The following is a 16,790-nucleotide window of genomic DNA, read 5'->3' on the forward strand; positions in this document are numbered from 1 at the left end:
CTGTGCAGCAGCTTAAAAAAAGTGAGAGTCCCCGAGTTACGCGGATCCAACTTATATTGAGGAGCGGCGCTACTGGAGCAACCCAGCAGCACCCCAGCTGCTCTGCCCCAGGCGTCCCCAAGTCAGCCGCTGCTGAAACTGACCAGCGCTGACTACAGGAAGCCCGAGGCAGAGTTGCTCTGCCCCGGGCTTCCTGGAATCAGCCGCTGATCAGTTTCAGCAGCAGCTGACTTGGGGACACCTGGGGTTCTTAAGTTGAATCTGTATGTAAGTCGGAACTGGCGTCCAGATTCAGCCTGTTGAAACTGATCAGAGGCTGATTCCAGGAAACCCGGGGCAGAGCAACTCTGCCTCAGGCTTCCTGTAGTCAGCCGCTGGTCAGTTTCAGCAGCGGCTGAATCTGGACGCCAGTTCCGACTTACATACAGATTCAACTTAAGAACAAACCTATAGTCCCTATCTTGCACGTAACCCGGGGACTGCCTGTAATGGGAAAAGTGTCTCTTTCCCCAGCCCTACCCCTCTACTGGCAATCTAATTCTGCAGAGCTAAAACTGAAATAAGCTACGCAACTGGAGCTGCGTCAGTTGTGTAGCTTAAATTGAAATAGCTTGTTTTGGCTTTTGGCGCTGTCTGCACAGCAGGAAGTCTGAGGTAGAGCACTCTTCCTCTGATTTCCCTTTTTTCTCTTAAAAAGTGGGTTACAGCAGTCAGGGTAAGAAGTCCTCCAGATCGACATTATGGTGGAAAAAACTGCTAATAGTGTAGACACAGACTATGTTATTTAGGAATAACATCCGTTAGTCCGAAATAACACTGCTGAGTAGACGTACCCTCAGAGAAATACATATTCACATAGCTCTCTTTTAATGAATTCAGTCAGTTGATTTGCTCCAAAGGCTTCAGGGTGAACATGGCATATGTTTATGAAACAAGCGCTCCCTTCGTGTTTACAAACTGCAGTGCTTGAGGGTGTAACACAGATACTCCTTTTCTTTCAGCTGCCTTTGAACAGCAGGGATGGCAGTTGCAAGTTACTGGTGAAAGGCCATGCCAATGACCGGCTGTTATTCTCTAACAGCACCAGCCTGTTATTTGAGCACAAGAGTATCTCTGTCTTCATCCAGACTGACAAGTCTCTGTATAAACCAGGCCAAGAAGTGAAGTTTCGGATTGTCACTGTTGATCCTGATCTCAAACCCTTCAAAATTTCTCTAAGCATATACATCCGGGTGAGTATACATTTGAAATCGAGCAATATACTGAAATCAGCCTGAATTTTTGAATTTTCAGTCAAGTCTTGCTCCTGAATATGCTCACGTTTAACATGCTTTTAACATGGTTTTACTTTAGGACCCTCGAGGGAATTTGATACAACAATGGTTGGCAGAAAAAGGTGATTTGGGTGTGCTTTCCAGAAAATTTCAATTATCAACAAGTCCTGTACTTGGAGACTGGTCCATACAAGTGCAAGTCAATGTGAGTATTAATACTGTTGAATGCATAGAAGGTTCCTCTTGCAACACTGAAATTTTCCATTGTTTGAGAATGAAATACAAGTTTGCAATGATGAGACAAAACAGAAACAAGTATAAGTCCTGATACTGCAGTAGGGCTGAGGCCTCTTGACGCCAGTGTAGGTCTACCTGTACAGAGCTCATTGCAGTACTGAGGCTATAGGCTGGAAGAGCTAACCAAACCTAGGTAAAGGTTTTAATAGTATATGGTTTCTTCTTGACTTTATTAATTAGGAATTGTCTTATGACCTGAAGCAAGAGAGTACATTTTCCTTTCCAAAACTCTTTGGACCAGATTCTGACCCCTTCCTCCCTTATACTAAGTAGAACCTTGCTCCATAAAGTGCTCTTATTTATTTCAGTGGCATCACTCAGGGTATGTCTACACTACAAAGTTAATTTGAACTAACAGACGTTAGTTCGAATTAACTTTGATAGGCGCTACACATACAAACCGCTAGTTTGAACTTAATTCGAACTAGCGGAGCGCTTAATTCGAACTAGGTAAACCTCATTCTACAAGGACTAATGCCTAGTTCGAATTAAGTAGTTGGAATTAAGGGCTGTGTAGCCACTTAATTCGAACTAGTGGGAGGCTAGCCCTCCCCAGCTTTCCCTGCCACTCTGGGCACCACCAGGGAAACTCTTCTGCCCCCCTCCCGGCCCCGGAGCCCTTAAAGGGGCACAGGCTGGCTACGGTGCCCGTGCCAGGTGCAAGCCTGCCAGCACCCAGCCAGCAGACCCTGCACCTGGCACGGCTCGAGCCGGCCACCCGCTGCCACCCAGCCCTCCGCCTCTTCCCAGGACCAGGCTGGCGGCTCCCGGGTGCCTGCCCGGGTCCGCAAGAGGCAGGCGCCCGCCTGGTCTAGTGCAGATATCGTGGACCTCATCCACGACCTCCGCACGAGGCACAGGAAAGTGGCCGTCTAGAGCAGGATAGCTGCCAGCCTGGCCACCCAGGAGCGGGTTGGCATGAAAATCAAAGTGGTCCACTGAGACCCTGTCAGCCGACGGTCAGGGCAGTGAGTGGTGTGTGTGTGTATACTATACACCCGAGACTTCAACTGCTGAGACCGGGGTCCCTTGCAGTGGGCAACCTGGAAGAGGTTGATGGGCACCCCAATAAGTGTACAGGAAGAGCTTATTACACTTCAGATTTTAGCTGCTAGAATCTGTGATTCCTTTGCAGCGGGCAGCCTCGGGGAGGCTGAGAAGTGCCCCAACGGATTTTGCCACCTGGGTGTAACACAAATCCAAACGCCCAAGCTCTTCCTATACTGTCCCTAATGACCGGCTGAAGTTCTTTTTAAATTGTGCCTGGTTCTGTTACAGCAACTGAAGGAGTCAGGTTAAAACTTAAAACATTTACAGGTTTATTGAGGAAGCTTATAAATCATATGGTTGCAATGGCTATTGTTCTATTTCTTAACTGCTGACAAATATATATATATATAAAAATGGTTACAAAGAAGATAAAGATAGAAATTAGAAAATAATGGTACCAAATGACAGCTTAATCTTTAAAGAGCTCTATTCTATGTATACACTATAACAAAAGGACACATACAGGTACAATTTTTACCCCCTTCTGCATCATTCGATCCCAGCGTGTCAGGCCAGGATTGGGCCCTCAATTCCTCGGAAAGACGAAAATACGAGGTGGGCGTCCCCGTGGAACCTCGGGAGGTCAAACACCTAACCCGACCAGCAGGTAGAGGGCAGATTGACACTCAAAAGAGAATGTGCTGCTGTACCACCTTTTATACCCGTTGGGTCACGTATTTTCTCTTTCTTATCTGTAATGCCAAATGGTGCTGGTCTGTCTTTTGTGAGACCAGCTCTTACAAGGGAGTTGTGAACTTAATTTACACTTGTAAGAGAGAGTTGAGAGGATTAAATTGGAAGTACTGGACATTCTTTTTCTCAGTGGGAAATTCCTTTCCCAGGGACTGTGTGTGTTCGAATCAACATGGGTGCCAGCTGGCACTTCTTGCAGCCTTGAGCTCAGTTTATTTCCTTAATCGTTACTCAGAGTCAGAGAAACTCGCATATCCTGGTCTCGCATCAAAGCAGATCAAAGCTTAATGGCTATGCTGATTTTCCTATTGTTCCTTCTCTGCCCTGTATACAGACATCTCAGAGGGCAAGCAAGATTGAGATTGGGGGGCTGTCTGGCTACAGACCCCTGACCCTGAGCCCTGAGCTTACAGTGGCTGTATTGGGTCAGACCAAAGGTCCATCTAGCCCAGTAGCCTGTCTGCCGACAGCAGCCAACACGAGGTACCCTGGAGGGGATGGACTGAAGACAATGACCAAGCCATTTGTCTCATGCCATCCATCTCCAGCCTTCCACAAACAGAGGCCAGGGACACCATTCCTACCCCCTGGCTAATACCACTCTATGGACCCATCCTCTATGACTTTATCTCACTTCTCTTTAAACTCTGTTCTAGTTCTAGCCTTCACAGCCTCCTCCAGCAAGGAGTTCCACAGGTTGACTATTTACTTTGTGAAGAAGAACTTTCTGTTGTTAGTTTGAAGACTGGTACCCATTCATTTCATTTGGTGTCCTCTAGTCCTCCTATTATGGGAACTAATGAAGAACTTTTCTTTATGCACCCTCTCCACACCACTCGTGCCTTTATAGACTTCTATCATATCCCCCCTCAGTCTCCTCTTTTCTAAGCTGAGAAGTCCCAGTCTCTAGCCTCTCTTCATATGGGACCTGTTCCAAACCCCTGATCATTTTAGTTGCCCTCCCCTCTCCCACCCTCTCTCTTCCCCTCTCCCACCTTCTTTTCCCAGTCTCCCCGAGTTTTGTTCAATAAAGTTTTGTTCTATTTTTGAACACACGTGTCCTTTATTTTGTACATCAGGAAGGGGGGCTAGGGAGGGGTAAGTGGAAGTAGGTGAGGGAGGAATGGGGTACGAGCCCCAGATGGGGTGGACTGGGGTGGCTCTTTGGGCTCCTCGGGGTGGAAGCTCTCCTGAAGCCCCTCGATTGACCCCCCCTCCGGATGACAGCCTGTGGCAAGTGCAGCCGGGCTGACGGCCGAGTGCTGTGATGTGCCAAGTGTGGGTACTCAGGGCACTCCAAGCCAGGACTGCTTTGCAAGTGGGGAACCCCTGAGAACTGTCTGTCCGGGGTGGGGGTCGGGTCCCTTTAAGCACAGCCCTGGGCTAGCCTGAGACAGCAGCTCCACGCTCTAAGTCCTAATCTGATGCCCTGCCGGCACTGCTTCCGGCCATCCTTAACCTTGGTTCAGGGTCCTCTCAATGTGGACATGCTAGTTCGAATTAGCAAAATGCTAATTCGAACTAGTTTTTGGGTCTAGATGCACTAGTTCGAATGAGCTTAGTTCGAATTAACTCATTCAAATTAAGTTAGTTCGAATTAGTGCTGTAGTGTAGACATACCCTCAAGAGAGTAAGGATTATTGAATGGAGTAAGGATATCAGAATCTGATCTTTAAAAAAATCCTTATTACAATTCTGTTCTTCTTGGGTAAAATTTTAGAAAGCAACATAGTCACTTGGGAGCTTAAGTCTTGTTGACTTTCAGTGGAATTTAGCTCCTAAATCTTTTGAAATTTTTACCTGTTATCGCGATAACTCTGGAATCATAGCAGTTAGCTATGATTAAAAACCTTTTGAATCTATTTAATTCAGGAGTTCCAAACATTTTTTTTTAGTATAGATCACCTTTAAATATAGATTGTCTCACTACAGACCACCAGCAAGTGTTTCATGGATTATCAGAGGTCTGTAAAACATACCATATACTGCCAGAGTAGGATTGGTTCTTGTACTACATTTTCTGGTGCTTTGTCTAGTCTGTTGTTAGAAATCCCCAAATCCAAGGCAACCACAACTTGCCTTGCAGACTATTGCACAATCTGATCGGTCTCTCTGTTTAGAAACATTTTGCTGTTACTCAGGCTAAATATTGTCTTTAGTCTCTGCTCAATCCTACTGTTCTTATATTCTTATTTGTGCCACTCCAAATAATTCCTCTCTCTCCTTGGAGTCAATAGCTTTCAAATGCAAGATGGTTATCAGGCCTCCATCTGCTCCATCTCTACCCCTGGACAGTTGGTCTTTGTCTACACTGGCGGCTTCTTGCGCAAGAACATCTTGCACACGGGTTCTTGTGCAAGAAGTTTTGCACAAGAAAATGTCCACACTGCCATGTGTGAGCTGTGCTTTTGCGCAAGCGCGCCCATGGCAGAGTGGAAGCTCTCTTGCGCAAGTCAGCTCCGATGGCCATTTTAGCCATAGGGCTTTCTTGTGCAAGAAATCCCTGCCGAGAGTCCACACTGCCCTTTTGCGCAAGAGCTCCTGCGCAAGAGGGCTTACACCTGTTAAAAAAGAGCATAACTCTTGTGCAAGGAGCTCTCTCTTGACACGCCGTACTGTAAATTTTCTTGCGCAAGAGCGGGTGGGCAGTGTAGACGCTCTGCAGATTCTTGCGCAAGAACGGCCATACTTGCGCAATAACCCACTAGTGTAGACATAGCCCCAGTGTTCTGCTCCCATCTGCCTCCTGTGTGTATTGTGTACCAAATCAGCACCAAGCTGTTTCACATTGTGCAGAGAATGGGCACCTCAAGTACAACACTCATGGAGATTACACCCTACTATGCTGATTTGGCTGCAGATGGAGCTGGATTTACCTCTGAGGAAGAGGGTCCTTTTACTCTAAGGCTACGTCTAGACTGGCATGATTTTCTGCAAATGCTTTTAACGGAAAAGTTTTTCTGTTAAGAGCATTTGCGGAAAAGAGCGTCTAGATTGGCATGGACACTTTTGCGCAAAAGCACTTTTTGCGGAAAAGCGTCCATGCCAATCGACACACGATTTTGCGCAAGAAAGTTCTGATCGCCATTTTCGCCATCGAGGCTTTTTTGCGCAAAACAGTTTTTAGCTGTCTACACTGGCCTTCTTCCGCAAATACATTTTTGCAAGAGGGCTTTTTCCCGAACGGGAGCATCATAGTATTTGCGAAAGAACATTGACAATCTTACATCAGATCGTCAGTGTTCTTGCGCAAATTCAAGCGGCCAGTGTAGACAGCTGGCAAGTTTTTCCGCAAAAGCACTTGCTTTTGCGGAAAAATGTGCCAGTCTAGACGCAGCCTAAGTGTTAAAAAAAGATGTTTAATTATTTTCTCTATTGGTATGTAAAGTTATACAAATCCACCAGCCAGCCTTCTAAGCAGGGTTATACAGAACTTGTTTATACCACTAGGGGAAATTTAGTTGCTGCAGGAAGTAGAAATTGGCTCAAACAATAAGGTCTGGATACTGATCATGATCAGAACCTTCCCAGAATTCCAGGATGTTCAGATCTGAGTCTTAGGTTGATCTGTTGTACACATAAAGGCCTTTGCAACTTTTGGGTCTGACTGACAGTAGGGATGTGAAAATGTAACCGCTTACATTGTTAGCGTACGTCTAGACTGATGTTTTTTTCTGGGAAACCGGAAGTATCCCGGAAGAACTCTGCTGCATCCAGGGAACGTATTTGTGCTTCTGCTTTTTTTGTGGAAGAGCAAACACACTCTTTCAGGGAGCCCTATATTCCTCATTCTATGAGGAATAAGAGCTCCTCCGAAAGAGGAGGCTTTTTCTCCATTTCCAAATGCACATGGGGCCAAATGGCAGAAAAGCCTCTTCCGGAAAAGCAATCGGAAAAAGCTACGCAAATTGCGGAGCTCAATTTGCGTAGCTTTTTCCAATAAAAGAATGTAGTCTAGACCTAGCCTTAACTGATGAGCATGGGCCTGAATCAGTCTGAGGACAGTCACCATCAGCAAAATGTCTCATGGCCTGCAGTCGGATTACCCTGATGGGCTGCATGCGGCCTGTGGGCTGCAGGATGCCCACCACTGATTTAGACTCTAGATAAATGCTGTGTAATCAAATACAGTGCAAAAAAAGTGGACTTTTTAAAATGTGGTCCACTAGATGTCAGTATAACCAAGGAAAAGCTAATAGAAAACTAGGATAAAAGCACTAGCATCACTGAAACCTGCATGCTTTTGCATCGCCACAGAAAAGTTCTGTGGTGTTCTTTGCACTAATCCAAGCTTTAGCATTATTTCTCCTTGACCACAGTGACAAAATTAAAGTGTACATTCTATCTGATGAAATTCTGATGAAATTTTATTCAGAAACAAAATTAAAATGAAATGTTCATTGAAGTTGAAACATTCCTTTCTAATAAGGTAAAACAGAATGTTTCAGCCTTATTCAAAGTGGTTGGTCCCTATTTTTTCTAACTAGAATATTGTAAAATCAACACTTTCCTATGGGAAAAAATTATTTTGATTAAATGATTCAATTTAAATTAACTGGTAGGATAATGAGAATCAGTTAGGTAATGTTGGGCTTTGATTTTTAAAGGACAGAAGTTAAAGAAATTAGTTAAAGAAGTCAGCTAGACTGAAGAGCTCAAGAACTTAAAAGTAGAGGGGGCTTGGAATTTCTTCAAGTCAGTAATATAAAAACTATCTGAAATTTTCACCCCAAGCACCAGGAAATAACCTGTAGGGAACGGCTCTATAGCTACCTGTTAGGAATGGAAAAAGGGATTGATCAGCAAAAAAAGTTATTTTGTTAGATACATAGGTTAGAAAGTGTAAGAAAAAAGTGAAAAATGCTAAAAGTTAGGATGACTTAACTCTTGCCAATTAAAGGCAATTAAAATAATTAATAGCTTTTTAGTTATGTAAATGAAATGAGAATACAGAAGGATGAGGCCAGGCCATTAGACATTGTGGATGGAAAGCAGATTAAATATAAGCTGGGTATGGCCCAAAACCTAGATGAATACTTTGCCTTGGTTATCAGTAAAAACGTTAATATGGAACATGTGAATGAAGGCAATACGGGTGTCTAAAAATGAATATTAGCACATCCAAGGTAGAAGAAAAACTTTCAGTTCAATGTGTTCAGATTGTGTGTGTGTGTGTGTGTATGTGTGTGTGTGTGTGTGTGTGAGAGAGAGAGAGAGAGAGAGAGGCGTGGGAGCTGAGTTGTTTCTATTCCAGAATACGGGAAAAATTGGCACATACGATTGCTTGTCTGGTAGTGAGGGTTTTTAATAAATCTCTCTGTTCATGGATAGCACCATCTGACTGTAGAATAAGTAATGTTGTGCCTGTATTTAAGAAAGGGAAGAAAAGTGGTCCAAGTAATTGACTCATTGAATTTAGAGAGGTAAGTGATAAAAGTGATGTAATCAGTGGGGCTGACAGCTACCGCGGGTCCCAGGGCAAGGTGTGTGTGGGGGCAGCTCTGTGCCCCGAAAGGGGTGTGGCCTCTGGTACAAGCTGTGGGACTGGGACTGCAGCACTGCCTGGACTACGGCATTGGACCCTCCCCCTTCCAGCCCTCAGAGTGCATGGTGCCGGGCTCCAGGGCTCCAGTGGTGATTCAAAAGTGTCAGGGACTCTGTCCACTGCTGCTGCTACTGGCCTGAGCACTAGGCCCCTTTGAGTCACTGGGCCCTGGGGCAGCGGTTCCCTTTGCCTTTCCCCCGTTGGTGGGCCTCGATGTAATGCAACATGTGTTTTCTAGAGGTAGATTGTGCCAGATTAACCTGACTTCCTTCTTTGAGAAAATAACGGATATTTTAGATAAGGGAATTGCATGCAGCAGATTTAATATACTTGGACTTCACAATATCACATGGGAAATTATTAATATACTTGTACTTCACAATATCCCATGAGAAATTATTAATTAAATTAGAGCGGATGGAGATCAGTAAAAGCATTGTATGGTGAATAAGGAATTAGCACTAAGGGAATAAGGCAGTGCTGAAAAGTCAATTATCACATTGGAAGAAGGTTACTAGTGAAATTAATCAACAATTGGTCTTGGGACCAATCTAAGTCAATATTTTTATTAAAGATCATGGCACAAAAAGTAGGAGTGTGCTAATGAAGTTTGCTGCTTATAAAAAGTTGGAACACACCATCAATGTAGAGGAGGATCAGAATACCATACTGGAAGATTTGGATGACCTTCAAGACTGGAATGACAGAAATGGACTTAGGGTTTCATAATAAGAATTTCTTCCACAAGCTGGTGGCTTCTCAGTTGGAAGTGACAGAAGACGGAGAGAGATCTGGGTGTGTGGGTTGATCCCAGGATGACTAAGAGCCATCAGTGTGATGCGGCTCTGACAATGGCAAATGTGGTACTAGGATGTATCAGGTGAAGCATTTCCAATAGAGATGGAGAAGCATTAATGCCATTGTTCAAGGCATTGGTCAGGCCTTGTTTGGAATACTGTGTGCCATTCTGGGAACCCATGCACCAGAAAGATGAATTTAAACTGTAATGAGTTCAGAGAAGAACAGATAGGTGATTACAGGAATGGAGGGCCTGTCTTATGAGAGGAGATTGAAAGAGCCTGGCTTGTTTAGTCTAGCAAAAAGAAGGCTGAGAAGGGGATACGGCCAAAGGACAGTGTTGGCACAAGAACAAATGGATATAAACTGACCATGAACACATTGAGGCTGGAAATTAGAGGATGATTTATAACAATTAGAAAAAGGGATGAGATTTGGTAAAAGCCTCCCAATAAGAGTTGTGGGGACAAACCAAACAACTTAATTAGTTTTAAGAAAGAGCTCTGCAAATTTAGGAGTGCAGCTTTATGATGGGGTTGTATGGCTCACTTCTGGATTATGTTTTACGTTCCTAGTCCACGTGCTTCAGGGTTCCAGCTGGCTACTGGCAAGGGTCTTAAAGGCTTCCCCCAGTGTCTTATAGAAGGGTTTGTTTTCCATTTTCTTCCTCTGAAGCATTAAGGATGGCCACAGATGGTGATGAGAATTGGGTTGGGAAGATTAGGGTGATGAGGTGACACTGAGTATTCTGTCAGGTGTTTGGCTGGCTGGTTCTTACTCACATGCAGCCTGATCTCTGTATGTGGGCTTGAGAGGGAATCCTTCCACCCCCAAGTCAGACTGGCAGTGACATTAGGGTTTTTTTTCCTCTTCCCCTACAGTGAGTGGTTATGGGTCACTTACCAGGATTATCCAGGAATATTTTACTTAATAATTTCCCTGCCATTGTAGGGGCCTCAGTCCCTCTTGTGTTTTGCCTACAGCGCATAATCTGGGCTCTAATATTTTGATCTAATTTTGGTTGCTGTTTTAGTATGTGGGTACTGAGTGGTGTTGGTGACCTTGATATACATCATGCCCTATATATAGATAATCTGGTTGTCTGTTCTGGCTGCAAATGCTATGAAATGGAATTTTCTGTTTGGGAAAACCCCCCCATATTTTGAACAGCTAGGCATCCTGCCGTGTTTTGTTATAGGCTCCTGTATGCCTGACAGTTTGTATAATTACATGTATTTAGCCTTGATATCTACACTTTGAAGCCCTTATGAGAGATATTAAGTTACTGTCAAAGTACTCATGTTTTCCTACATTTGTTTTAAGCTTTGATACAGTACCACATGGGGAATTATTGGTTAAACTGGAAAAGATCGGGATAAATATGAAAATTGAGAGGTGGATAAGCAACTGGTTAAAGGAGAGACTACAGCGGGTCATACTGAAAGGTGAACTGTCAGGTTGGAGTTCCTCAGGGATCAGTTTTGGGGCCAATTTTATTTAATCTTTTTATTACTGACGTTGGCACCAAAAGTGGGAGTGTCCTGATAAAATTTGCAGATGACACAAAGTTGGGAGGTACTGCCAATTCAGAAAAGGATCGGGATATCATACAGGAAGATCTGGATGAACTTGTAAATTGGAGTGATAGCAATAGGATGAAATTTAATAGTGAGATATTTAACTATCTCGAAATAATCTCAAAATAAGGTACACAATTTGCATAGCTCAAATTACATAGCTTATTTCGAGCTAGTGCCACTGTGTAGATGCACCCTTACTGTCCTTGGAAGGCAAGCCGGCTTTCTTCCTTTCTTGTAGGTGTCAGTTTGGGGAACGAGCATCTTATGGAAGTTCTAAAGCCCTTACCTCAGAGCCAGCAAACATATAATCAGAGAATCAAAAGTCTCCAGGGTCCAGATCAGGCTGGCATCCTGGTGCCTGAGGAAATAAAACTTCATGTTATAGCTGCCAGCATTATTGTTATTTACAACTATAGCTGCCCTTCCCTGTCTTCAGCTGTCATTTCCTATTTATACAGCCCAGTCACAGAGGTGAGGCAGGATGCTCCTTGACTGTGGCCAGGCTGTCTTGGTTCTAAGCTCCAGTCTCTCCCTTAAAGACAAATGGGTATAGTTCGGTTATGTGACAGGCATCAGTATCACTGTCTCCAGTGGCAACTGTTAACAAAAATAACCCCTTAGAACAGAGGTTTTCAGACTTCAAGACCAAGTTTACTACATCAAGACTCAAAAGTGCCCAACCTTCACGTTTTTAATCAGTGTAGCTATAGTGGATTATTGTTTTAACACTATATTTTTCACTGACATTTATACCGTCTTACTGTAGGCTGTACGCGAGTACATTTATACTGTCTTATTGTGGGCCATTCTAGAATACATACTACAGTTTGAAAACTATTGGCCGAGATAAAGCTCATTTGGACTTGATTTCTCTCCCTCCTTCTCTCTTATTATTACTCTCTCGTTATATCTTATCTCAAATTAGATTGTAAATTCTCAGGACATTTACTAAGAGCTAGCTTCTGAGGTACAGCAGTTGTTACTCAAGGCAGGATTATAACTGTAGTAATTCAGTTTTTACTTTTTGTAAATGCTAAGTTTTAAATGGTGACTAGAGCACCAGAAAATTGGAAAAGGGCAATGTTACACTGATTTAAAAAACAAAACAAAACAAAACAAAACAAAACAAAACAAAACAAAACAAAACAAAACAGAATGTTTAGCATTTATTTTCCCACAATGTTTCCCACAATGAGCTTCTATCTCAAGTAAAACAGTGGAACACAAACATGAAGAGTAGTAAGAAGCATGAATTTATAAAAACCACATTTTTATGGGAAAAGAATAAAAATTTAGTGGAAAGCTATAGAAGTGATATTTGGATATGAGCAAAGTGTGTAAAACACTATATTATCAAATCATATTCTTGCTTATTTCAACTCACATAAGATATGCCCTTTATAATTTAGGTAGAAGACTAACAGAAGGACCATAAACTAAGACTAGGTTAAACAATAAAATACTCTTGGCTGAGAGAAGGTGATTGGCAGGGAACTGTTGGGTTCTGTCTTAGGTTTTGTCTTATTAAATAAGATATGAGTGAACTAGAAGATTGAGTAGACATAATGTTAATGATATTTGCACATACTACTGAACTGAGAGGAGAGTCAGACACTACAGATATTAGAAAAGGATCAGTTATTTTTAGAAATGAACTAAAAGCAGTAAGATGCTATTTCCCTATCTTAATCCAAACAGCTCAGCCTGCCTGAGTCTGGGTTAACACAACTACTACAATGTACTCTGTATTCTAGTGAACATCATGCAGAGTGAAATGCTTACACTATTGAAATCTGTGTGAAAACTTCCACTGATTTCTGGGGAGCTAGGATTTAACCCACAGTACCTACTACTGCCTGAAGTTTCTCCTTAGGGTTCTCCAGAGAATGCCTTACCACTAAATAGATTTCTTCTAATCCAAGTGTGGCCAACCAGTTAGAGACTTAGGGTATGTCTACACAGCAAAGTTATTTCGAAATAACTTTATCAGCGCCTACACAGCCAAACCGCAATTTCGAAATTAAATCGAAATAGCGGAGGGCTTATTTCAAAATTGGTAAACCTCATTCCATGAGGAACAGCACCAATTTCGAAATTGCTATTTCGAAGGAAGTGCTGTGTAGACGCTTATTTTGAAATAGGGGGCCTCCAGCCCTTCCCAGGGTGCCCTGGTGGCCACTCTGGGCACAACCAAGAAAACTCCTCTCCCTCCCCCCCACCTGGAGCCCTTAAAGGGGTAGACCCTGGCCACAGTGCCTGTGCCAGCTCCAAGTCTGCCAGCCCAGAGCCAGCAGTCGCTGTACCTGACCCAGTGGCCCCAGCATGAGCCAGTCAGCCCTCCACCACCCCCCAGGACCAGTCTGCCAGCTCCCAGGAGCATGCCAGGGGCTGGAAAAGGCAGGCGCCTGCCTGGTCCAATGCAGAGATCAGAGGCCTAATTCAGGTTTGGGGGGATGCCTCCAACGTCCATGATCTCCACACTAAACGGAGGAACGCAGCCATTTACAGACGGATGGCTGCCAACCTGGTCACCAAAGGCCACATGCGAACCCAGGAGCAGGTTCGCATGAAAAAAAAGGAGCTGTGGCAGGCTCGTAGGAACACGTCCAGGAGAAGCACCAGAGTGCCCAGGGGAAGCTCTGGCTCCATGCTGCAGAGTGCTGTGGTGTTCTGAGTGAGAGCAACCAGAGCATGCAGAGAAAAAAATGCTTTGCTGTCTCTCAGCGAGGTAGGCAAGCAAGCAGGGAAACTTTAGAACTGGCTGTCCGGGGGGGCATCCCTTTAAGCACAAGTCTCAGATACCTTGAGTGACTGCTGCCTGAGGCTAACTCCTGACCTGTTGCCCTGCCAGAACCGGTTCTGGATGACCTTAAATGCGATTCAGCGTCCTATCAGTGTGGATGTGCTATTTCGAAATAGCAAATGCTATTTCGAAATGCATTTTGTGTCCAGATGTGTTCTTTCGAAATAAGCTATTTTGAAATAACTATTTCGAAATAAGCTATTTTGAAATAACGCTATAGTGTAGCCATACCCTAAGAGCCAAAATAGCTGAGGATAGAGTGCAAAAAGCCATCTATCTATCTATCTATCTATCTATCTATCTATCTATCTATCTATCTATCTATCTATCTATCTATCTATCTATCTATCTATCTATCTATCTAACTATCTAACTATCTATCTATCTAGTACACAAAATATAGTGATAAAAATAACATTACAGGACATTTCGGACAAGAGCCCTTCCTCTGCTTGTTAACAAAGTGTTGTGTTGACAAACCAGTTGCTCTTTCAAATTTTTGTGATGCTTAAAACACAACATTCATTCCAAAGGGTTCCAGAGTTCCAAGGCTGGGTGGAACTGAGAGAATGACAAAATCAATTAGTTGAGATTTTCATCAGAGCAAGTTGCAACTCCAAAAGTGTTGTCAGTATACCTCATGAAGAGATTGGGTTTACTGCCAGAAAACTGTTGAAAAAACATCTTCTCTACAAATCCCACAAACAGGCATAAAAAGGTCCCATTTAGTGCCCATACTAACACCTCTTACTTGAGAATAGAAGTTTGAATTAAATGTGAAGAAATTTAATGTAAGCACAAGCGCAGCCAATCTTAAAAGAATATCAGTAAATGGGGTCTTAACAGTTTGATCAGTGAGAAAGGATAAACCACAATGTCATTTCTTGCCTTGCATGTTCCAGTTTATGACTCAGTGGGACTTTTGGCAATCCTTGCTTTCAACAGTCCTCTTCAAATCGGGCTTGTATTTGGTTGAGGCCACTTGAAGTAATTCCCTCACGTGTGGGTCAGTTAGAATAGATCAATGCTTCAATTTCACTTGTTTCAACGTAGAAAAAACTGACTCACAAAGATACGTTGACCAAACATTGACAGTAGTCTGAGCGCAGCCTGTTTAATATTGGGGTATTTTTCCATCGGTACAGTTTTCCAGAATTCAAGTGTGCTTCCTTTTAGAAAAGACTTCAATCTATTGTCCTCTGGCAGTTCAGTCATCTCAATCTGAGAAGCTGCTTCATTTGCGACTAACGGGGCTTTCAAACAGTCAGCCTCTGCACTGAAAGGGTGAACCAAGGATACAATCTGTGGCCTTTTCAATTGTAGATCATAGAATCTCTCCACAAAACTATTCTGAAGTTCTTCGATCAATGTTGCATATCGTGCTGTGCTTTTTTTCAGGACTTCAGCTGCTTGTTGACCCTCATTTAACAATGAAGGAAACGTGTTAGTTCCTGCCTTTAAAGCTGTGCCTTGAACAGCTTGAGTTTGTTGACAAATGAAAATACACTTTGCACTAGGTCAGGCAGCATTTTTAATTTCCCTTGTAGATCCATGTTGAGTCTGTCCAGATGATGCAGCACGTCTACCAGAATTGCTAAATCTAAAACCCAGTGCAGGTGTAAGAGTTCAGGATATTCCTTATGCTTCTCTTCCATGAACCATTTCACAGCGTCCAAAAGTTAAAAAAACAGCACTTTGCCTTTTGAAAGCCACGTGAGAGTGCAGTGGCAGGTCTCCGGGAAGACCTTGGTCGACCTCAGCAATGAGATTCCTGAATTGTCTGTGGTTAAGAGCATGTGTGTGAATATAATTGACAATTTCTAGCATGGGTTTCATTAGGTGGCCTAAATTCAGGTTTTTAGACATCAGTTGCTCCTGATGGAAACCTGTCATCAGTGCTACATAGCCCCTCAAATCCATTCACAGATCCAATCATAGATGGTGCTCCATCCCGTGCTATTGCTGCAAGTTTCAGTAAAGGCAGATTTGTTTTTGCGTACACTTCCATCAGTGTTTTTTTCATATTAATGCCACGGGTTCTGTCTTTTAATGGTACGATATCCAGGAGTTCTTCTTTAATTACACAATCCTCTGACACAGTCCATACAAATATTGCCAATTGAGGTTTGTCCTGTATATCACAAGACTCGTGCAGTGCGATACTGAGGTACTTGCATTTCTGAAGATCTGAATATAAATGTGATTCAAGTGCATCATTTATGTCGGATATTCTGTGTTCAACTGTGTGGCGTGAGAATTGAAGATCTGAAACCATTCTTTTCAGATTAGCATTTTCTGGTGACAAGATGGAAACAACATCTATGAGGCATTTTTTAACAAACTCACCTTCACTGTAAGGTTTTTTAGCGCAGGCAATGTTCCAAGAAACTTGACTTGAGGCAAGTGTAACTGTGTGAGAGTGCTTGGAAAATTTATGGAACACTCCAATCTGTTTTTCTATTTGACTTTTCAAAGTTTTTAGTTTGTGAGTGTGTAGTTCAGTACCTTTGGGAACTTTAGCATGGTGTGAGTTGAAATGGTGCTGGAGATCTGAACACTTGAAATGTGCTAACGAAGTCTGGCATATCAGATGGAGAGGTTTGCCATTCCACTCAATGAAAAATATGAACTTTCCCAGTCTGTTAAGAATGTTCCGTGTTCTTCATATTTGCGCTTATTTTTACATTTTCCTTCCACGTTGAAAGAGGGGTACCACATGCTGCAGATTAAAAAGAAAATGTCAGACACTT

General features: G+C 43.1%; 1 protein-coding gene across 1 annotated transcript in view; it reads left to right on the top strand.

The window, feature by feature from the left end:
• The window catches only part of CD109 (CD109 molecule), a 139,469-nt gene that overhangs the window by 40,964 nt on the left and 81,715 nt on the right, over window positions 1-16,790 (top strand). Inside the window, exons 4-5 of the mRNA XM_075923776.1 lie at window positions 1,002-1,232; window positions 1,354-1,479. Coding sequence (XP_075779891.1) covers window positions 1,002-1,232; window positions 1,354-1,479 — 357 coding nt within the window. The remainder of the gene's footprint in view (window positions 1-1,001; window positions 1,233-1,353; window positions 1,480-16,790) is intronic.

The sequence above is a fragment of the Pelodiscus sinensis genome, chromosome 3 (assembly GCF_049634645.1).
Source record: "Pelodiscus sinensis isolate JC-2024 chromosome 3, ASM4963464v1, whole genome shotgun sequence".
NCBI lineage: Eukaryota > Metazoa > Chordata > Testudines > Trionychidae > Pelodiscus > Pelodiscus sinensis.